This window comes from Oncorhynchus nerka, linkage group LG24 (genome assembly GCF_034236695.1).
Source record: "Oncorhynchus nerka isolate Pitt River linkage group LG24, Oner_Uvic_2.0, whole genome shotgun sequence".
Taxonomy (NCBI): Eukaryota; Metazoa; Chordata; class Actinopteri; order Salmoniformes; family Salmonidae; genus Oncorhynchus; species Oncorhynchus nerka.
The window spans coordinates 78,278,767-78,302,190 of NC_088419.1; the positions used below are offsets into that span (position 1 = coordinate 78,278,767).

The 23,424-nt window shown below is 43.7% G+C and overlaps 1 protein-coding gene across 1 annotated transcript in view; it reads left to right on the forward strand.

The window, feature by feature from the left end:
- Positions 1-11,107, forward strand: part of adcy1a (adenylate cyclase 1a) — a 127,578-nt gene extending 116,471 nt beyond the window's left edge. The window contains exons 11-20 of the mRNA XM_065009446.1: positions 1,368-1,452; positions 2,758-2,847; positions 3,024-3,307; positions 3,483-3,609; positions 3,957-4,073; positions 6,004-6,150; positions 8,280-8,378; positions 9,398-9,512; positions 10,253-10,377; positions 10,521-11,107. Coding sequence (XP_064865518.1) covers positions 1,368-1,452; positions 2,758-2,847; positions 3,024-3,307; positions 3,483-3,609; positions 3,957-4,073; positions 6,004-6,150; positions 8,280-8,378; positions 9,398-9,512; positions 10,253-10,377; positions 10,521-10,868 — 1,537 coding nt within the window. The 3' untranslated portion in view covers positions 10,869-11,107. The remainder of the gene's footprint in view (positions 1-1,367; positions 1,453-2,757; positions 2,848-3,023; positions 3,308-3,482; positions 3,610-3,956; positions 4,074-6,003; positions 6,151-8,279; positions 8,379-9,397; positions 9,513-10,252; positions 10,378-10,520) is intronic.
- The last annotated feature ends 12,317 nt before the right edge of the window (positions 11,108-23,424 follow it).

Genomic DNA, 23,424 nt, shown 5'->3' on the forward strand with positions numbered 1-23,424 from the left:
GGACATCCAGCCAACTTGACACAACTGTAAGATGTAAGATCTTTTTGTGTTATTTCATGTTTTTTTTCTTCATTTAGAAAATAAATTGATTATAGAATAGAAGGTATTCTATTTTTTTTTTTTTGTTGTTCTACCAGTTATCAACACATTATTACAATGTTCTATGTAAAAAAAAATTGGAATCCCATTAGTTATTCTGTGACTTCAGCTAATACGCTTATTTTATTTGGCGTGGTATCGTTTTGGTATTGAATATAGTTTTGGTGTCAAGTATGGTGATAGTAAACCTGGTGTTGGTATCGAAATCAACATGTTGGTATCGTACACTAGTAGGCTCACGGCTTGCTAGAACTCCGGCTCTGAGGGTTCAGTCCCAGTGGCACGATGGGCTTTTAACCCTATCAAAACCCTAACCAATCAAAACCCTATCTCAACTTAACCAATCAGAATAAATAACTCAATTTAACTGTTAAAACTCAACGTTTATCCCCCTCCCTGGACAAACGTTGAATACTGAAGCCAGACCTTGATATCTTGTTGCACACACACATAAACACACACACAAACATAAACACACACACACGAACACACACACAAAGAGACATCTCGAAAGAAACAAGACATTAGAGAAGTTGATAAGTCACTACGTACTTATCTCTCTCTATATCTCTCTCTCCCTCTCTATATCTCTCTCTCTCTATATATATATATATATGTATATATATATCTATCTCTCTCTCTCTCCCTCCCTCTCTCCCTCTCTATATATATATATCTATCGCTCTCTCTCTCTCTCTTTCCCTCTCTCTCTCTCTCTCGCTCTCTCTCTCTCTCTCGCTCTCTCTATCTCTCTCTCCCTCTATCTCTCTCTCCCTCCCCCTCTCTCTCTCTCTCTCCCTCCCCCTCTCTCTCTCTCTCTCCCTCCCCTCTCTCTCTCTCTCTCTCTCTCTCTCTCACTCTCTCTATCTCTCTCTCCCTCCCCCTCCTCTCTCTCTCTCTCTCTCTCTCTCTCTCTCTCTCTCTCTATATATATATATATATATATATATATATATATATATCGCTCTCTCTCTCTTTCCCTCTCTCTCTCTCTCTCTCTCTCTCTCTCTCTCTCTCTCTCTCGCTCTCTCTATCTCTCTCTCCCTCCCTCCCCTCTCTCTCTCTCTCTCTCTCTCTCTCTCTCTCTCTCTCTCTCTCTCTCTCTCTCTCTCTCTCTCTCTCTCGCTCTCTCTATCCCTCTCTCCCTCTCTCCCTCTCTCTCTCTCTCTCTCTCTCTCTCTCTCTCTCTCTCTATCTCTCTCTCTCCCTCTATCTCTCTCTCTCCCCTCTCTCTCTCTCTCTCTCTATCTCTCTCTCCCTCTCTCTAGGGGACTGTTGGTGCTGCTGTTGCTGGTGATGTGTTTGTGCTTCCATGTGGTCTGTGTGATGTATCTTTACATCACAAGTGTTCAGGTAGGGAAGTCTGTCTACCTAGTGCTAGTCTACCTATTTGGGAAACCTTTAGTTGACACCCAGCATCATAACACGTTATGACATGGTCAGAACAGCTGACATAACGTGTCATACATAACCTGTTATAATATGTCAGAACAGCTGACATAACGTATCATACATAACCTGTTATAATATGTCAGAACAGCTGACATAACGTGTCATACATAACCTGTTATAATATGTCAGAACAGCTGACATAACGTGTCATACATAACCTGTTATAATATGTCAGAACAGCTGACATAACGTGTCATACATAACCTGTTATAATATGTCAGAACAGCTGACATAACGTGTCATACATATCCTGTTATAATATGTCAGAACAGCTGACATAACGTGTCATACATAACCTGTTATAATATGTCAGAACAGCTGACATAACGTGTCATACATAACCTGTTATAATATGTCAGAACAGCTGACATAACGTGTCATACATAACCTGTTATAATATGTCAGAACAGCTGACATAACGTGTCATACATAACCTGTTATAATATGGTCATAGTACTGTAATGACGTATATATTTAGACCATTATTTTATGGCTGGTTATGACATCTTTATAAGAGTGTCAAAACCCACAAAACCTACCACATAAGGAAAAACATTCCATTACACCATAGCCTACGCATCAATGGTATGTTTGTTATATATTAAAAATGAAATTGACCATGTTAAATTATCATTGTGATTGAGCACACACTAATGTCAGACATGCACCTACCCCTGTGCTCTGTTGCTGATGACTGGGATGAATGCAGGAGCAGGACAAGACACCATCTTTGTGACTGATATAGAGACATGTACGTGATAGGCCTATCTGGCTTATATGATTATGATGGTCATAAAAGCTCTTTTTTTTGTAGGTGTCATAACCAGCCATAAAATAACGCAATATATGTCACAACAGGTGTAAACATATTGGTCATATTATGACAAGTTATGTCAGCTGTTATGACATATTATGACATGGTTATGACTGTGTCATAACGTGTTATGATGCTGGGTGTCAAGAAAAGTGTTACCAACAAAACACAGGGTCATACCTATAGGCCCCTCTCCTCCTCTATAGTAGTGTGGTGTCTGTGGAGTGGACTTACTGCCTGTCCCCCCTCCAGTAATTTTACTCCTCTCACAGGGAGAGACTCATTCTCTTTTCAGACTCTGTTCTCTTTTCCGCTCCCCAGTAATAACAAGATGCATAAAATTATCATTTAGATCAACTGGTACTTCAACTCTTCGTTCTCCATCTCCCTAGTGTTTTCCAGGGTGTCTCACCATTCAGATCCGAACAGCGCTCTGTGTGTTTCTAGTCCTGTTGACCTACTCTGTCACCCAAGCATGTGTGGTAAGTGTGTGTGTTTAGAAGTCATCATGTACGTTTGAAATCTGACCACTCTAAGGCATGTTTTAAAACGCAGGTTAGCTCCACTATTAGAGCTCCTTTCCCCTCATAATCTCTCCCTCTCTTTTTAACCCGTCTCCTTCCCCTTTTACCCCTCACCCTTTTCCTATCTCCTCCAGGTGAGCTGTTTAACCTGGGTCTGGATTATGGGAGGTAACTCTAGTAGCAGCTCCGTGGAGACTGTTTCCATGGACACGCCGAGCGAGCCAGGGCCAATGAACAGTACGGTAGCGGAGGGGGTGTGTCCAAACGTTTCCTACGCTCTCCTCTCCTGCGTGGCCGGAACTCTCACCGTCATCCCTTACCTCCGCGTCTCCTCGCTACCTAAGATACTCCTGCTCTTCCTTCTCTCGGTCCTTTACACTGTTGCCATGGAGACCAGCGGGTACCGCATCGCCGTGGGGTAAGGGGGCGGGGGCTCGGGTGAGAGGAGTGTGGTTCGATATGGGCAGGGTATGCTTTATCGGTAAGTTTGGTAAGTGTGTGTTTTAATGCAGTGTGTGTGTGTGTGTGTGTGTGTGTGTGTGTGTGTGTGTGTGTGTGTGTGTGTGTGTGTGTGTGTGTGTGTGTGTGTGTAGGGGAGGTTTGCTCCACCCTCGGCGGTATGATCCAGTGCTGGGTCTCCTGTTGTTTACTGTAGCTCTGGCTCTACACTGTAGACAACTGGACCTCAAACTACGCCTAGACTACCTGTGGGCCACTCAGGTGAGTGTTTGTGTGTGTATTTGCGTATATGTGTGTCTGTGAGTCATTAGTGTTTGTGAGTCATTACCCCCCTCTAGTGATGAGGAAAAGCTATTACAGCTGAAATAGACTACTTTGTGAGCTCCAAGTGAAAACCAAGCCCCCTTTTTGGATATCGCTACAAACTAAAGGACTATCACTCTTTCATTCTGTCTGTATCTAGGTGTGTTGGTTATTTGTTGGTTGAAACCCAAATGGCACCCTATACCTATGTAGTGCACTACTTTTGACCAGAGCCATATAAGGAATAGGTTGCCATACTATACTAATACATGTAACATGTTTTTGTTTCCATGTATTTTGTGCAGGCAGAGGAGGAGAGAGGTGACATGGAGAAGGTGAAGTTGGACAACAAGAGGATCCTGTTCAATCTCCTACCTGCACACGTTGCGCAGCACTTCCTCATGTCCAACCCCCGCAACATGGTGAGTCTCACCCCCGTCCCCCTCTCTCCCTGTCCCCCCATCACCCTGTCTCCCTGCATCTCGTCCCCCTATTCTCCCGTCCCCCTCTCTCCCTGTCCCCCATCACCCTGTCTCCCTGCATCTCGTCCCCCTATTCCCCGTCCCCCTCTCTCCCTGTCCCCCATCACCCTGTCTCCCTGCATCTCGTCCCCTATTCCCCGTCCCCCTCTCTCCCTGTCCCCCATCACCCTGTCTCCCTGCATCTCGTCCCCCTATTCCCCCATCCCCCTCTCTCCCTGTCCCCCATCACCCTGTCTCCCTGCATCTCGTCCCCCTATTCCCCCGTCCCCCTCTCTCCCTGTCCCCCCATCACCCTGTCTCCCTGCATCTCGTCCCCCTATTCCCCCGTCCCCCTCTCTCCCTGTCCCCCATCACCCTGTCTCCCTGCATCTCGTCCCCCTATTCCCCGTCCCCTCTCTCCCTGTCCCCCATCACCCTGTCTCCCTGCATCTCGTCCCCCTGTTCCCCGCACCTCATTCCCCTGTTCCCCCTACGCCTCGTCCCACTGTTCCGCCTGCCCCACCTGTGCCTTGTCCCCCAGTGCTTCGTCCTCCTGTCCCTGCCATTCCCTGCTAGGTCATCTCCCGTTTGGGTAGTGGTGCATTTGAGTAGCTGGCTGGTGTGATCATGTCATTTTGAGGTCATGTTTGGGTTGAGGTGTGATCTGACCGCATCATGACGTGATCATGTTTTGATGTTGCCTGAGAGCTTTTGAACAGTAAATGTTAAGAATTGCCTCTTTTACCTCCAAGGTTGTATGGTCATTGTGGTTTGGTTGCACTTTGGTTGTGGTTTGGTTGTGGTTGTGGTTGATATTTGTTTGAGATTTGATTTTAGTTTGGTTGTGGTTGATGTTTGTTTGTGGTTTGGTTGCGCTTTGGTTGGGATTTGGTTAAGGTGTGATGTGACAGGTTCTCCGTCGTTGTGTCTGCTGATTGATCAATATCCGTTCTAATGATGTCTGTTCCACTCCCAGGACCCTCCCACTACCCCCTCTCAGGAAGAGGAAGTGATTAAATCAAACATCCTGTAGACTTCCCAACCAGGACACGTATATTCCCGTCACTGACTTTTTTGTAAACAGTGGAACCAGGAAGTGACCCTGGGACAGTTGTTACAGGGGTGGTAGAACAGGTTCTAGAGCAAGGGAGAGAGAGGATAGTTTTTACATAGGGTTAACAGTACAGGTCCTGCAGTGGCCTGTCATATTGGTACAGTGTGTTGATGGCCATAGGGATACCGGGAACAGCGGTCACCCTTAAACCCTGGAATGTTGTAGAATGGTTACATCTCTCGATCCCATGTGTCCCTATGTCCATCAATGCACTGTACCAATATGCCAGGGCGCTGTAGGACCTGTTCTGCCACCCCTGTAACAACTGTCCCAGGACCAGTGTAATAGCCCTATCTAGCTCTGGTTGCCTGTCTACCTCTATTCTAGGACATGTACTGTTAACCCTCTGTAACAACTGTCTCAGGACCTGCTCATATCTGTGTATTAGCCCTATCTGACTTTTAGTTCCTCGTATCTGTACTATGACATGTACTGTTAACCGTCTATAACTGTCTGAAGACCTGTTAATACCTGTGCAATAGCCCTATGTAAGTCTTGTTTCGTGTCTACCTATCTGCCTCCCTGTTTTAGAACCTGTACTGTTATAACCATGTAACAACTGCCCCAGGACCTGTGTATATAACGAGCCTATCTGATCTAGGATTGGTACTGTTAACTCTGCAATAACTGTTCTTTCAGGGTGATGAACCATCTAACGTCAAGTTGTAAAATCCTGAAATTTTCCTTTAACCCTTTGTAAAAACTGTTTCAGGACCTGTTAATACCTGTGTAATAGTCCTATCTAACTGCTAGGTTCCCTGTCTGAATCTGTGTTAGGACCTGTACTACCAGTCGTATAGTCAGGTAGGAGTGCTGTTTGCCTCCATCGCTAATTTCAATGACTTCTACATTGAGCTGGACGGCAACAACATGGGAGTGGAGTGTCTCAGGCTGCTCAACGAGATCATCGCAGACTTTGACGAGGTGAGGCATCCCAAATGGCACCCTATTCCCTATATAGTGCACTGCTTTTGTCCAGAGCCCAACATGTATTTATTTTATTTGCAAAAAAAAAGATAATTGAAAAACGAACAGTGCAGATACTTCTGCGAACAGAGCCCAAATGGCACCCGATTCCCTATATAGTGCACTACTTTTGACCAGGGCCCTATGGCACCTTATTTATTTTATAGTCCTATGGACCCTGGTCAAAAGCAGTGCATAGGGAATAGGGTGCCAATTGGAATGTGGACCAACATCTCCTCTACTTTCATGTTCTACTGTTCCATGTGTACTGACAGTGTTGACATTAGTTCCATGTGTACTGACAGTGTTGACATTAGTTCCATGTGTACTGACAGTGTTGACATTAGTTCCATGTGTACTGACAGTGTTGACATTAGTTCCATGTGTACTGACAGTGTTGACATTAGTTCCATGTGTACTGACAGTGTTGACATTAGTTCCATGTGTACTGACAGTGTTGACATTAGTTCCATGTGTACTGACAGTGTTGACATTAGTCCCATGTGTACTGACAGTGTTGACATTAGTTCCATGTGTACTGACAGTGTTGACATTAGTTCCATGTGTACTGACAGTGTTGACATTAGTTCCATGTGTACTGACAGTGTTGACATTAGTTCCATGTGTACTGACAGTGTTGAGTTCCAGTGTACTGACAGTGTTGACATTAGTTCCATGTGTACTGACAGTGTTGACATTAGTTCCATGTGTACTGACAGTGTTGACATTAGTTCCATGTGTACTGACAGTGTTGACATTAGTTCCATGTGTACTGACAGTGTTGACATTAGTTCCATGTGTACTGACAGTGTTGACATTAGTTCCATGTGTACTGACAGTGTTGACATTAGTTCCATGTGTACTGACAGTGTTGACATTAGTTCCATGTGTACTGACAGTGTTGACATTAGTTCCATGTGTACTGACAGTGTTGACATTAGTTCCATGTGTACTGACAGTGTTGACATTGACATTAGTTCCATGTGTACTGACAGTGTTGACATTAATTCCATGTGTACTGACAGTGTTGACATTAGTTCCATGTGTACTGACAGTGTTGACATTAGTTCCATGTGTACTGACAGTGTTGACATTAGTTCCATGTGTACTGACAGTGTTGACATTAGTTCCATGTGTACTGACAGTGTTGACATTAGTTCCATGTGTACTGACAGTGTTGACATTAGTTCCATGTGTACTGACAGTGTTGACATTAGTTCCATGTGTACTGACAGTGTTGACATTAGTTCCATGTGTACTGACAGTGTTGACATTAGTTCCATGTGTACTGACAGTGTTGACATTAGTTCCATGTGTACTGACAGTGTTGACATTAATTCCATGTGTACTGACAGTGTTGACATTAGTTCCATGTGTACTGACAGTGTTGACATTAGTTCCATGTGTACTGACAGTGTTGACATTAGTTCCATGTGTACTGACAGTGTTGACATTAGTTCCATGTGTACTGACAGTGTTGACATTAGTTCCATGTGTACTGACAGTGTTGACATTAGTTCCATGTGTACTGACAGTGTTGACATTAGTTCCATGTGTACTGACAGTGTTGACATTAGTTCCATGTGTACTGACAGTGTTGAAATTAATTCCATGTGTACTGACAGTGTTGACATTAGTTCCATGTGTACTGACAGTGTTGACATTAGCTGGTCAGATATTATAGTGGTGGTGTGATCATACAGTTTATTCATTGCTCTCTTCAGGGAGAGGAAGATATTCATGTGGGGAGGAGGTTGGTTTGGCTGAAAGTTGATTACAGGGTTGGGGTTTGAATTGAAGGCAGTCAATTCAGGAAGTAAACTTTCCAAAAGTTCCAATTTCATACTTGAAAACATTTGATCTATTTTTAACGACTTCTCAATGATCTGAAAAAGAGAAGCTATGTATGTCTAAAGTTTGTCCATTTGTGTTTTTCTTTTAAAAATCAAATCGCTTCCTGAATTGACTGACTTCAATTGGAATGAACCCAACCCTGGCTTGTTATTTCTAATGTTACTGGTCACGTCTCTCTCATAACTCTCTGTATACCTATATATAATTACCTTTCTCTCTCTCTCTGCCTGTAGCTGATGGACAAAGAGTGCTATAAGGACATTGAGAAGATCAAAACTATCGGCAGCACATACATGGCTGCAGTAGGCCTGGTCCCTACCACTGGCTCCAAGGTACACTTAACTTGTGTATCATACAGTGTGTGTGTGTGTGTGTGTGTGTGTGTGTGTGTGTGTGTGTGTGTGTGTGTGTGTGTGTGTGTGTGTGTGTGTGTGTGTGTGTGTGTGTGTGTGTGAGAGTGTGTGAGAGTGTGTGTGTGTGTGTGTGAGAGTGTGTATGTGTGTGTGTGACCTCAATACAAACCGCTTCTGGAGACCCAAATCCAAGGGTCCTCAGATACTGATTTCTTTGCATGAGGTGAAGTTTCCACCTTCCAAATTCTATATGAGAGAGAGAGACATCGAGAGAGAGACATCGAGAGAGTGAGAGACATTGAGAGAGAGAGAGACAGGCAGATGGAGAGAGACATTGAGAGATTAGAGAGAGAGAGAGACATTGAGAGACGAAGAGAGAGAGAGACAGAGAGATAGAGAGATAGAGAGAGAGAGAGAGACATCGAGAGAGAGAGACATTGAGAGACGGGGAGAGAGAGACGGAGAGAGAGAGAGAGACATTGAGAGACGGGGAGAGAGAGACGGGGAGAGAGAGACGGAGAGAGCGACGGAGAGAGACGGAGAGAGAGAGACGAAGAGAGACGGAGAGAGAGAGAGACGAAGAGAGAGAGAGACGAAGAGAGACGGAGAGAGAGAGAGAGACGAAGAGAGACGGAGAGAGAGAGAGAGACGAAGAGAGACGGAGAGAGAGAGAGACGAAGAGAGACGGAGAGAGAGAGAGACGAAGAGAGAGAGAGACAGAGAGATAGAGAGAGAGACAGAGAGAGAGGATTAAACGTTACTGTAGTGTAAGTATGTCTGCCTTTTATAAAACACTTTTCTGGCTTTACATTAAATCCTCGAAGGTGGACAAACAAAGCAGTCATTTTGAGACTTAAATCCAAACTTTACGCAAACGTCACAGTTTGTGAGCCGGCAATATTTTAAATCCTTATGGTATGAGCTGCATTAGATAACTTCCTTCATAGCTTTTTTTCCATTTTGTACTTAATTCTCACCTCTTGTCTTGTGATTTCAAGGCTAAGAAATCCACCTCCTCACACTTATGCACAGTGGCAGATTTTGCTGTTGAGATGTATGATGTACTGGATGCCATCAACTACCAGTCGTATAACGACTTTGTCTTGAGAGTGGGTGAGTGAAAACACACACACACGAACACGAATGCATGCATGTACACATGCACACAGACGAACAGGCACACAAACACACACGTACCCCCCCCCCCACACACACACACACACACATACACAAATAAACACACACAGACAGACACACACAGGTCCACACAGATTGTTGTGAGAGTCAATGCGTAAAGCTGTGACCTTTGACAGTCCGTCAGCACCATCAAGAGCCTTGTGACAGGAAGCGTGTCACAGGGAGACCTGAGGGGTTGACACTAGTTACCACAGCCACAAGTCTTTATCGTAAACATTTATATACATATATACTTTCATATATACATTAATATATATAAAATATAATATATATAAATATATGTAATATATATAAAATGGGCTTTTTTGTCTTAAATTAAGGTTAGGGTTAGGTATAAGGTTAGCAGTGTGGTTAAGGTTAGGGTTATGGTTAGGGTTAGGTTTAAAATCAGATTTTAAGAAAATAACTTGTGGAAATAGGCAGGGTTTAACCGTGACCATGACTTTGGCTGTGGTAACTAGTAATATCCGACCTTGGTTTCAATTGTATTTGTTATCTTGTTTGGAACCTGAACCTGCTAGTTAGTCACTGTAGTGCCTGATGTACACACTTCCATACTGTCAGCAGACTCTATGAGTGTGTGTGTGTGTGTGTGTGTGTGCGTGCGTGCGTGCGTGCGTGCGTGTGTGTGCGCTCGCGTGCGTGTGTGTGTGTAGGTATTAACGTGGGTCCAGTAGTAGCAGGAGTGATTGGAGCACGGAGGCCTCAGTATGATATCTGGGGGAACACAGTCAACGTGGCCAGCAGGATGGACACCACCGGACTACCTGGCAAGATACAGGTACAGCACCCCAAACACACACAAAGGTACAGACACACGCACACACAATCACACACACATAAAGCACACAGACGCACACACACACACTATGCAGGTGATCATTCAGCTGTCGTTTGTTATCATGTGTCCTACATTACCCCCAGGTGACAGAAGATGTGCAGCGCATCATTAAGGGTCAATATGACTTTGTATGCCGTGGCAAGGTCAGCGTCAAGGGCAAAGGACAGATGCTTACCTACTTCCTGGAGGGGCGGATCCCCGGCAGAGGGTCACAGCACCAGCCCAGGAACCTGGATCGCTCCCGGACAAGTCTTTTCAACCGTTCAGCCATTAGCAACATCTGCACCAAACTGAGCCCCGCCCCCACCATGACCGTCTATTCCACGATGCGAAACCCCACCCCCGGCACAGCCACTGCAGCAACCACCTCCACAAACAGCACCATCCTCTACCTGCCCTCTGTGGCTGTTCCCACGGCGATGGAGGTGTGAGTGAGAGGCTGACATGAAGACTGTCTCCATAGTGACCAAGGAATCTCCCTTGACAGATGGAGAGTGGAGATCAAGAGAGAGATAGAGTAGAGCTGTTAGAAAGTCACTGAAAGTGAGAGTGAAATAGGGATGAGAGAGAGAGGAAGAAGGAGCGGGTTCCACTTTACTAGACTGTCACTAGAGAATGTGGTTCCACCTTACTGGACTGTCACTAGAGAATGTGATTCCACCTTACTGGACTGTCACTAGAGAATGTGGTTCCACTTTACTGGACTGTCACTAGAGAATGTGGTTCCACTTTGCTGGACTGTCACTAGAGAATGTGGTTCCACTTTACTGGACTGTCACTAGAGAATGTGGTTCCACCTTACTGGACTGTCACTAGAGAATGTGGTTCCACCTTACTGGACTGTCACTAGAGAATGTGGTTCCACTTTACTGGACTGTCACTAGAGGATGTGGTTCCACTTTACTGGACTGTCACTAGAGAATGTGGTTCCACCTTACTGGACTGTCACTAAAGAATATGGTTCCACTTTACTGGACTGTCACTAGAGAATGTGGTTCCACCTTACTGGACTGTCACTAGAGAATGTGGTTCCACTTTACTGGACTGTCACTAGAGAATGTGGTTCCGCTGTACTGGACTGTCACTAGAGAATGTGGTTCCACCTTACTGGACTGTCACTAGAGAATGTGGTTCCGCTTTACTGTACTGTCACTAGAGAACGTGGTTCCACCTTACTGGACTGTCACTAGAGAATGTGGTTCCACTTTACTGGACTGTCACTAGAGAATGTGGTTCCACTTTACTGGACTGTCACTAGAGAATGTGGTTCCACCTTACTGGACTGTCACTAGAGAATTGTGGTTCCACTTTACCGGACTGTCACTAGAGAATGTGGTTCCACTTTACTGGACTGTCACTAGAGAATGTGGTTCCACCTTACCGGACTGTCACTAGAGAATGTGGTTCCACTTTACTGGACTGTCACTAGAGAATGTGGTTCCACCTTACTGGACTGTCACTAGAGAATTGTGGTTCCACTTTACCGGACTGTCACTAGAGAATGTGGTTCCACTTTACTGGACTGTCACTAGAGAATGTGGTTCCACCTTACCGGACTGTCACTAGAGAATGTGGTTCCACTTTACTGGACTGTCACTAGAGAATGTGGTTCCACTTTACTGCACTGTCACTAGAGAATGTGGTTCCATTTTACTGGACTGTCACTAGAGAATGTGGTTCCACTTTACTGGACTGTCACTAGAGAATGTGGTTCCACTTTACTGGACTGTCACTAGAGAATGTGGTTCCACTTTACTGGACTGTCACTAGAGAATGTGGTTCCACTTTACTGGACTGTAACTAGAGAATGTGGTTCCACCTTACTGGACTGTCACTAGAGAATGTGGTTCCACTTTACTGGACTGTCACTAGAGAATGTGGTTCCACCTTACTGGACTGTCACTAGAGAATGTGGTTCCACTTTACTGGACTGTCACTAGAGAATGTGGTTCCACCTTACTGGACTGTCACTAGAGAATGTGGTTCCACCTTACCGGACTGTCACTAGAGAATTGTGGTTCCACTTTACCGGACTGTCACTAGAGAATGTGGTTCCACTTTACTGGACTGTCACTAGAGAATGTGGTTCCACCTTACCGGACTGTCACTAGAGAATGTGGTTCCACTTTACTGGACTGTCACTAGAGAATGTGGTTCCACTTTACTGGACTGTCACTAGAGAATGTGGTTCCATTTTACTGGACTGTCACTAGAGAATGTGGTTCCACTTTACTGGACTGTCACTAGAGAATGTGGTTCCACTTTACTGGACTGTCACTAGAGAATGTGGTTCCACTTTACTGGACTGTCACTAGAGAATGTGGTTCCACTTTACTGGACTGTAACTAGAGAATGTGGTTCCACCTTACTGGACTGTCACTAGAGAATGTGGTTCCACTTTACTGGACTGTCACTAGAGAATGTGGTTCCACCTTACTGGACTGTCACTAGAGAATGTGGTTCCACTTTACTGGACTGTCACTAGAGAATGTGGTTCCACTTTACTGGACTGTCACTAGAGAATGTGGTTCCACTTTACTGGACTGTCACTAGAGAATGTGGTTCCACTTTACTGGACTGTCACTAGAGAATGTGGTTCCACTTTACTGGACTGTCACTAGAGAATGTGGTTCCACTTTACTGGACTGTCACTAGAGAATGTGGTTCCACTTTACTGGACTGTCACTAGAGAATGTGGTTCCACGGTGCAGACGGATAGAGAAATCGGCCAGGACCCAGTCCTTTCTCTCTCTGTGAGGAAATGGAACTTAAGGATTTTGGTCACTGGCCAGCCGGGCTAGTAGACCACAATTTCTAATAGCCAAAGGTCCTAAATCTGTACCATGCATACTTCACTCGCATGACATTGCTTTCGTCTTACTTTACCTAAAGATTCCTTCACATTATGTAACCATTCCCTGGTCTTACCTTACCTAAACTTTCCTTCACCTTACCTTACCTAACCATTCCTTTACCCTACCTTACCTTACCTAACCATTCCTTCACCTTATCTAGCCTACCATTTCTTTACCTTACCTTACCTTACCTAACCATTCCTTTACCTTACCTTACCTTACATAACCATTCCTTTACCTTACCTTACCTTACATAACCATTCCTTTACCTTACCTTACCTTACCTAACCATTCCTTCACCTTATATAACCTAACCATTCCTTTACCTTACCTTACCTTACCTTACCTTACCTTACCTTACCTTACCTAACAATTCCTTCATCTTACCTAACCTAACCATTTCTTCATCTTACCTTACCTTACCTAACCATTCCTTCACCTTACCTTACCTTACCATTCCTTTACCTTACCTTAGCTAACCATTCCTTTGCCTTACCTTATCTAACCATTCCTTTGCCTTACCTTACCTAACCTAACCATTCCTTCATCTTACCTTACCTTACCATTCCTTTACCTTACCTTACCTAACCATTCCTTTGCCTTACCTTATCTTACCTAACCATTCCTTTCCTTTCCCTTACCCTACCTAACCATTCCTTTGCCTTACCTTACCTTATCTAACCATTCCTTTGCCTTACATTACCTTACCATTCCTTTAACTTACCTAACCTTACCTAACAATTCCTTTATCTTACCTAACCTAACCATTCCTTCATCTTACCTTACCTTGCCTAACCATTCCTTTACCTTACCTTACCTAACAATTCCTTTACCTTACCTAACCTAACCATTCCTTCATCTTACCTTACCTTACCTAACCATTCCTTCACCGTATCTAACCTAACCATTCCTTTAACTTACCTTACCCAACCATTCCATTCCATTCCAACCATCTTAACTTATCTTAACTAACCATTCCTTCACCTTACCTTACCTTACCTAACCATTCCTTTACTTTACCTTTCCTAACAATTCCTTCACCTTACCTTATCTTAACTAACCATTCCTTCACCTTACCTTACCTAATCATTCCTTTACCTTACATTTCCTAACCATTCCTTTACCTTACCTTACCTTACCTTACCATTCCTTTAACTTACCTTTCCTAACCATTACTTCACCTTACCTTCCCTTACCTAACCATTCCTTCACCTTACCTTGTCTTACCTAACCATTCCTTCACCTTACCTTTCCTAACCATTCCTTCACCTTACCTTATCTTACCTAACCATTCCTTCACCTTACCTTATCTTACCTAACCATTCCTTCACCTTACCTTACCTAACCATTCCTTTACCTTACCTTACCTTACCATTCCTTCACCTTACCTTACCTAACCATTCCTTTACCTTATTTTCCCTTCCCTTCCCTTCCCTTCCCTTCCCTTCCCTTCCCTTCCCTTCCCTTCCCTTCCCTTCCCTTCCCCCTTACCTTACCTTACCTTACCTTACCTTACCATTCCTTCACCTCGCCTTAGGTTGACCCCTTCTATCCCTCTGATTAGGGTTACAAAATTCCGGTATCTTTCACAAAAGTTTTCAGAAATCCAGGTTGGAAGATACTTGGAATTAGGAATGGATCAACTGTAAATCCAGGTTGGGAGATACTTGGAATTAGGAATGGATCAACTGTAAATCCAGGATGGAAGATACTTGGAATTAGGAACGGATCAACTGTAAATCCAGGATGGAAGATACTTGGAATTAGGAATGGATAAACTGTAAATCCAGGCTGGAAGATACTTGGAATTAGGAATGGATCAACTGTAAATCTAGGTTGTGAGATACTTGGAATTAGGAATGGATCAACTGTAAATCCAGGTTGGAAGATACTTGGAATTAGGAATGGATCAACTGTAAATCCAGGTTGGAAGATACTTGGAATTAGGAATGGATCAACTGTAAATCCAGGTTGGGAGATACTTGGAATTAGGAATGGATCAACTGTAAATCCAGGTTGGGAGATACTTGGAATTAGGAATGGATCAACTGTAAATCCAGGTTGGGAGATACTTGGAATTAGGAATGGATCAACTGTAAATCCAGGTTGGAAGATACTTGGAATTAGGAATGGATCAACTGTAAATCCAGGTTGGGAGATACTTGGAATTAGGAATGGATCAACTGTAAATCCAGGTTGGAAGATACTTGGAATTAGGAATGGAACAACTGTAAATCCAGGTTGGAAGATACTTGGAATTAGGAATGGATAAACTGTCAATCCAGGCTGGAATATACTTGGAATTAGGAACGGATAAACTGTAATCCAGGAATCCTACAACCAGGATTTCTGGAAACCTGGGATTGTTGGGAAAGTTACCAGAATTTTGCAACCCTACTTATGCATCTTATATCAGAGCTGCAGCCTTACCGGCGGACAGGCAGAGTTTAGTGAAAGTGTTATAGTTGTATCATCTTTCAAATAGATCAATGTAGATTTCATCCAAGCATTTAGATTTCCTCCCTTTTCCATATAAATGTAATTCTGCCAAAAATGTCTGTCACAGACTGGACCATATTACATTTTCTGGACCATATTCCTCCAATACAAACTGACAGACCACATTGTCTATTGCAAAGTGTTTTAGTCTTTATTACAGCTTTTTAAATGTACAAAACTTTGAATTTAAGAATGACAGCTATTATCTTAGAGATGGGGCCTTGTATCAGTTCAGGGTTGGTCACCAGTAGTGCTGTTGTTGGATGCATGATGACACCTTCCGCTACATTGGAGTCCAGTTTGCTGTGTGTTTATATTAAAGTGGATAAATTATGCTTCTAACTTCCAGAATCTTCCTTCCGTCATTCCAGTAAATGTGTAGCAATAAAACAGTGTGTGTTCTTCTGAAACGGAATCTCCCCTGCCCTATCCTGCTTGCAGTAGCAGTGTTGCTGACTGTTTTTCAGTGAGAATCACTATTGGCTCCTTGATTTGTTGCTAGAAGTCCTTAGATTACGCTTTGCCGTGAGGTCAGCTGGATCAGTAGCTCAGCTCTGATTGAATAATGCTGTTAGAGCATCCTGATTGGATAGCTGTTTATTGTAAGAGCATCCCGATTGGATAGATGTTTATTATAAGAGAATCCTGATTGGATAGATGTTCATTCATTGTAAGAGCATCCTGATTGGATAGCTGTTTATTGTAAGAGCATCCTGATTGGATATATGTTTATTCATTGTAAGAGAATCCTGATTGGATAGCTGTTTATTATAAGAGCATCCTGACTGGATAGCTGTTTATTGTAAGAGCATCCCGATTGCATCGTGCTATTAATGAGAATCCTGATTGGATAGTGCTCTTATAAGAGCATCCCAATTGGATAGTGCTCTTTAAGAGCATCCTGATTGGACCGTGATGTTAACTGCAAGAGCATCCTAATTGGATAGTGCTGTTATCTGCAAGAGCATCCTGATTGGATAGTGCTGTTAACTTGTAAGAGCATCCTGATTGGATAGTGCTGTTAACTTGTAAGAGCATGCGTTGCCGTGACAAAAAAAGTATGTATTTCTGTGAAAAAAAAGACGAGCATGTTACAGAGAGTTATTTTTGTGTTGAGTGTGGTGAGGTTACAATTCTTTGGTGGTTTAAAATTGCGTTTTTGCCTGCTTGTTTACTGAGTGATATTTTCAATGACAAAAAGACCATGTTCAACTTCTATTTTTATCAAAACTTTTTTGAGACCTGTGGTTTTGAAGCAGGAAGGGGAGTACAATTCTCTCACTGAAGAGCAACCATCATCCTTCGTATTCTCTCCCCTTTTCATGCAGAGTCAAATTATTTCTATCATGGCACTGTATGTCTCTTACAGGCCACCGTAGCCAGTTACTCTGAAGGCCTCTCCTCTCGGGCCTGCTATGCATCTCGTCTGTATGAGGTAAAGACACAACGAAACAAACAGACAAACAGACAAACAGACCAACATACACTCTTGCATGTGAAAACTAAGCCAAGGAAAGCAGTGGTCTTGAATATTTGCTGCTTTTCAACCTGTGACTTTCTTTGGGGTGTTGTGCTGTGGTGTGGTCGTACGATCTTCAATTTGATGTTTGAGGTAGTTGAGCAAATGTCTGAAATCGACTTCTGTTTGTAAGCCATGTTGGACCTAACTGAGACATTACAGGATGGTAGGAGGCCGGGGGGGGGGGGGGGGGTACTCTGTGACCCTCTGTGGTCATAATGATATGGATTAGGTGATGTATCAATGTGCCAACATATTGTCGTAAACATATCATACATATCGGGATGCATCCCAAATGGTACTCTATTCCGTATATAGTGCACTACTTTTGACCAAAAGTAGTGCACCATATATATGGAATAGGGTGGCATTTGGGAAGCTCCCATCTAGTGTACATCAGTAGCACACAGACCTGTGGCTATGGGGTTTCATTGACTGGGTTTTTACTGTTTTCATTTGTCGTTTTATTTAAAGGGATCTTAGTGCTTTTGTAACTCAAGATGAACTTTATTGGAATGCTGTATTCCGATCAACAATCCCAGTATTTTATTAACATGGAAGTGATTCTGCATATCATATCAACCAGAAAGTCTCTGAGAGAATTTTTTTTTTATATACCTCTGCTTTGGACAACCAGTAACATTGAGGGACAAGGGTTCTATATTCTATATTTCCTGTGAACTAGATATCGATATTTTCATATATGATACGGGTTGAAATATTGTGATATGTTTAGGTATTGCTCACTGTATGTTGTATTTAGAGAGACATGACATACTAACCTGAATGATGGTGAAATATTTCCAATGTCCAATATTCCTTTTGTTAACAAAACAGTATTGGTTGATATGTTATATGTGAATGTACATTTCTTATGGAGAAACTATTTTATACTATAAGTGTTTGCATTGCTACGATATTGACGTATTATTAAATAATAATCAACGTATGCTCTTGCGTCAATCTCCTCAACCCTTTGTGTTCTTCCAGTGTGTGTGTGTGTGTGTTTGTACATTTCACTGTACTTGTGCTTGTGTTATTTAAATGTGTAACACACACACACTTCCTTTCTCTCTTTCCATCTTTCACACAGACATGCAGTACACTCTCGCTCTTTCTCTCCCTCTCTTTCACACACACACACACACACACACACACACACACACACACAATGCCTTTCTCTCTTTCCATCTTTCACACAGACATGCAGTACACTCTCCCTCTTTCTCACCGACACACACTTCCTGTATATGGGGCAGCGCCAGCAGCTTGCGTAGTTAGGAGTGGTGCCAACAAGGTGTTCCAGTAGTAGTGACGGTGGTGGAAACTCAGCCTGGCATACACACACCAGAGGGTTCCGCTCTCATTGGGAAAAAAAGGAAAAGGATCATCTGTGTGTGTGTGTGTGTGTGTGTGTGTGTGTGTGTGTGTGTGTGTGTGTGTGTGTGTGTGTTATGTGAGCAAAGAGCTGAAGGAATGGTTCATGTCCTGCCACAGGAAAATGTTTCCAAACATTCAGCACAGATTGGGAACGTTGCACTTGCTCTGTGTGTGTGTGTGTGTGTGTGTGTGTGTGTGTGTGTGTGCGTGTGCGTGTGCACGTGCGCGTGTGCATGTGTGTGTTGTTCGTATTGCCATTCAACAGTGGGAATTGAACAGAATTAGCAGATTTCTGATGATAAGGTCATTTTAGCTGCATTATCCCCACTTCACCCCTGCTTTGTCTGGGGGTTGCACATACCTGAGTGACATGGCAGATGGTTGTCATAGCTACATGACCTGACATGATATCAGGGCTTTGTTTAATAAACAAAATTATTAGCCCACTCCATTGGCTACAGAGGTAGAAAACATCAGGACTGGTTCGATGAGAACTCTGACACCATCCCAGCCTACTGGAGCTACTCTCTGCACCAGAACACTTCACAAGTACATCACTGAGGTTTGGGACCAGGAGATTGTCCCCCAACAGTGGCGGAATGCAAACATTGTCACCATCTATAAGAACACGGGTGACAAGTCCATCTGTGGCAACAGCCAGGGGATATCCCTTTGGCTGTTGCCGGCAAGGTCCTGGCCAAGGTGATGCTACACAGGCTGGTGAACAACATCAAAGAGGAACTGCTACCAGAGTCACAATGTGGCTTCAGGTAGAACAGGAGAATGATCAACATGATATTCACAGCACGGTTGACATGGCAATTCCAAGAGAAGTGCTGTGAACAACATCAGGACCTTCTTCATGGCCTTTGTCGACCTCTTCAAGGCCTTCAACACTGTGAGCAGGGAACTACTATGGGGCATTCTACTCAGATTTGGCTGTCCGGCCAATCTTTCAACATCCTTTCCAGGATGGAATGATGGCTCAGGTGGCCATAGGAGGGCAGGAGCCCTTTGGAGTGACCATCAATGTAAGGCTGGCACCCGTACTCTTTAACATCTTCCTACTATGTGTCAACCATCTTCTCCACAAGGCACTTGAGGCCACAGCGGGGTTACGGTGGACTTCAGGCTGGATGGAAACCTATTCAACATCAGAAGGCTCCAAGCAACTACCAAGGTTTTGACGGTGTGGTTTCTTGAGCTGCAGTATGCTGATGACTGTGCTTGTGGCCCACACTCTGGAAGACCTTCAGTCTGTCCCTGTAGAGGCTGCTACGGTCTATCAACACCACCAAGACAGAGGTGGTCTGCCAATGGAGATCCAGCCTTCCACCCACCATGCCTGTCTTCACCATTGAACACAAATCGCTGGAAATATTCCCATCCTTCAAATACCTTGGCAGCATCCTCTTGGAGGACTGCAGCATCAACCTCGAAATTCCAAATAGGATCAAACAAGCATCAGCTGCATTCGGGAATCTCAGACGCAGGGTCTTCCAAAACAGGGATCTCCACCTCCACACCAAAGTCGCCATCTATCAAACCTTCTGGATCACCACACTTCATTACAGCTGTGAAGCCTGGGTCACTTACAGTCGCCACAACAAGCAGCTTGAGCAATTCCACATAAGATGCCTGCCGCACATCCTTGGAATCACCTGGTGCAACCATGTGCTCCATACAGAAATACTTGCTAAGATCAACTGAAAAAGTAAGGAGGCCATGGTCACCAAACACCAACTGTGCTCGCATAGGCATGTCATTAGAATGTCTCAGGAGTGCCTGCCGTGGAAGATCCTGTATGGCCAGCTACATCTTCGCTGGCAGTCTGCAGGGGGGCTGATGAAGCGCTACAAGGACCAGCTAAAAACATTGCTGAACAAGTACAACATCAAACCCACAGACATAGAGGTTGCTGCTGCCACCAGTTCTCCCTGGTGGAAGCTCTGCCAGAGCGGTGTACAAAGGTGGGAGGAGAAGAGGAGCACAAAGAGACAGCAAAAACAGCTCAGGAGACATACATGCCTGCCCCTGCCAACACAGACTGCATATGCCCCACCTGCAATAACGTTTGTGGATCTTGGATTGGACTCTACAGTCATCAAAGAATTCATCGTTAACTCAAAAGTGGAAGTGATCATCGGATACGATGGACTACCATAAGCATGTTATGTGAGCGAAGAGCTGAGGGGAAGGTTCAAGTCCTGCCGCAGGAAGAGGCTGCTTCCAAACATCCAGCGCAGATTGGGAATGTTGCACTTGCTCTCTGAGTGTATATGTATGTGTGTACATGCAAGTGTGTGTGTGCGTGTGTGTGTATGATTTGTGTATACTGAAAATCCTTTTGTATGATAGTGTGCGGTCCCTGTATGCTCCCTGTGTGCATGTGTGTGCGCTTCCAAACATCCAGCACAGATTGGGAATGTCGCACTTGCACTGTGTGTGTGTGTGTGTGTGTGTGTGCGTGTGCGTGCGTGCGTGCGTGCGTGCGCACCTGTTTAGCAAAAATGTGTTTTTGTTTTTGCTGCCTGTTTTGCACGTGATTTTGGCATTAATACGTGTCACATATCAGTTTGCAAACAATGTAAAAAAAATAATAATGATAAAGCCGCATAAAACATGGTCTCTTTTTTGCTTTCTTGAGTGAGGCAGCTCCAAAATGCAGCTGTTTCAGCCTAGCTCAGGGCTTTCTGTGGTGGTGGGGCAGCCAGCATGTTCTCTGTGGTAATGTTCTCTAGTTTTATCCTGATTGGCTGAGTGCTCTATTCTCATGGGGAACCTATATCAACACAAAATCTACAGGGAGAGCTTGAAAATTCAAGTCCCTTGGCTGCTGCCATAGAGTTACATTAGAAGTGTCCATCCAAGAAGGCTCAAGGTCATTGGCCACAGATAAAACGATGTCAAATAACATTATATCTACTGTAGCTTTGATTGGACTGATCATGTCAACAAGCTAGCAGTCATCATCATGAATCAAGTCGACAATCTACTGGCAAATCCTTTTCAATCCTTGTCATATGAAAATAAATTATGAAGAGAAATTATAGATAGAATGTATCGGTGCTCATCGGCCATTGGACATAAACATTACACAACAAGTTGGAAATCTCAAATTCAACAATGAGTGATTTGGAAGGAATTAGTGGCTAACTGCATGCGTTGCAAAGAAATCACTAGCCTGCTATTCAGTGGAGTGGGTGTGTGGTCTGGGTTTAAGGGTCTCTTTTCCAAGCTTAAAGGATAAACATTCAACATTGGCCATGCTGTCAATCCAGCATGACTTCTGCCACGTTCAAAACAACTTCAAACTTAGAACTGGAAAATTTGCGACTTCAGTGAGTTCAAGATAACTGGGAACTCAGAAGAAAATGAGCTCCGACTGGGGAAATAAGATTTGAACGGTCATCCAACTTGGAATTCTAAGTCGGGAACTTGGGCCTCTTTCTAGAGCTTCGACCTGAAGATCACTGACATCATGATTCAACCTTGTTTCTTTCAGAGTTCCCAGTTGTCTTGAAAACACCTGAAATTCCAGAGAATGACAGACTTTGATGACAAGGTTTGATGCTAAATTCAAGCCACCTTCCTGTTCAAGTGAGCACAGCACAACAAGGTGAGTCCAAAAATGTATTGTATGCTGCTGCATAAATTATGTAATATGCCAGAAAGATATGTATACTGTAGTTAAGAAAGTAATACTAAGTGGATGATGTATAGTAAGCTGTTAGCTGTTGGTGGTGCAAATGTAGCCTGTAGCCTGTTTTAGAGAGATGTCAACATCGAATTTTGTAAGAGCTTTCATTATCTGCTTATATGCCCCCTAGATTTATCCTATGGTTCTGACTTGGTGTACAGGGAGAACACTGTAAGAATGGCCCATGTTCTGAATTCTGGCACTGTACATTTCAAAAGTGCTGAACAAATCGTTATATTGACAACATCCGTCTAGCTTGTTCATTATTGTCTTAATCAAAATTACAGATTGACTCTTATCCACTCGTCGTCCCCTTATGCCATAGTTTGTACATCTCAATTGTCAGTAGAAACCACATTTGTTTAAGCAAGTCAGCCATATCAGCTTTTTTTTTTTAAGGCAGTAAATGAGGCAGAAAAACTGAATTGTTTCACTGCCAGATATCCAGGTATAGCAATGGTAAGGATTCACTCCATGGTGCTGAAAAGAAAGCTCTGCTGTTGGGACAGTTTTATGTAGGCCCTAACAGTTTATGGGCGCTGTTTTTCACCGTTATGGTGCAATTCATGTATTGCTTAGTGTTGTGTTGTGTAGTGGCTTTGCTGGCTAGCATGTCTTGCCCACCAATATTTACATGTTAAAATTGCCACTGTGTGTGTGCGTGTGTGCGTGCGTGTGTGTGTGTGTGCTGTTTTGTATTGCCATTCAACAGTGGAAATTTAACAGAATCAGCTCATTTCTGATGATCATGACAAGGTCATTTTACCAAGCTACATTATCCCACTTCACCCCTTCTTTTTCTCTGAGAGTCAATAAAGAATAAGGACATAGGAGTTCCCCCTTGACCAGGGTCCCTGATCCATCAAATAATACATAACATTCCAATAACACACACACACACACACACACACACACACACACACACACACACACACACACACACACACACACACACACACACACACACACAACACACAATGCCTTTCTCTCTTTCCATCTTTCACACAGACATGCAGTACACTCTCCCTCTTTCT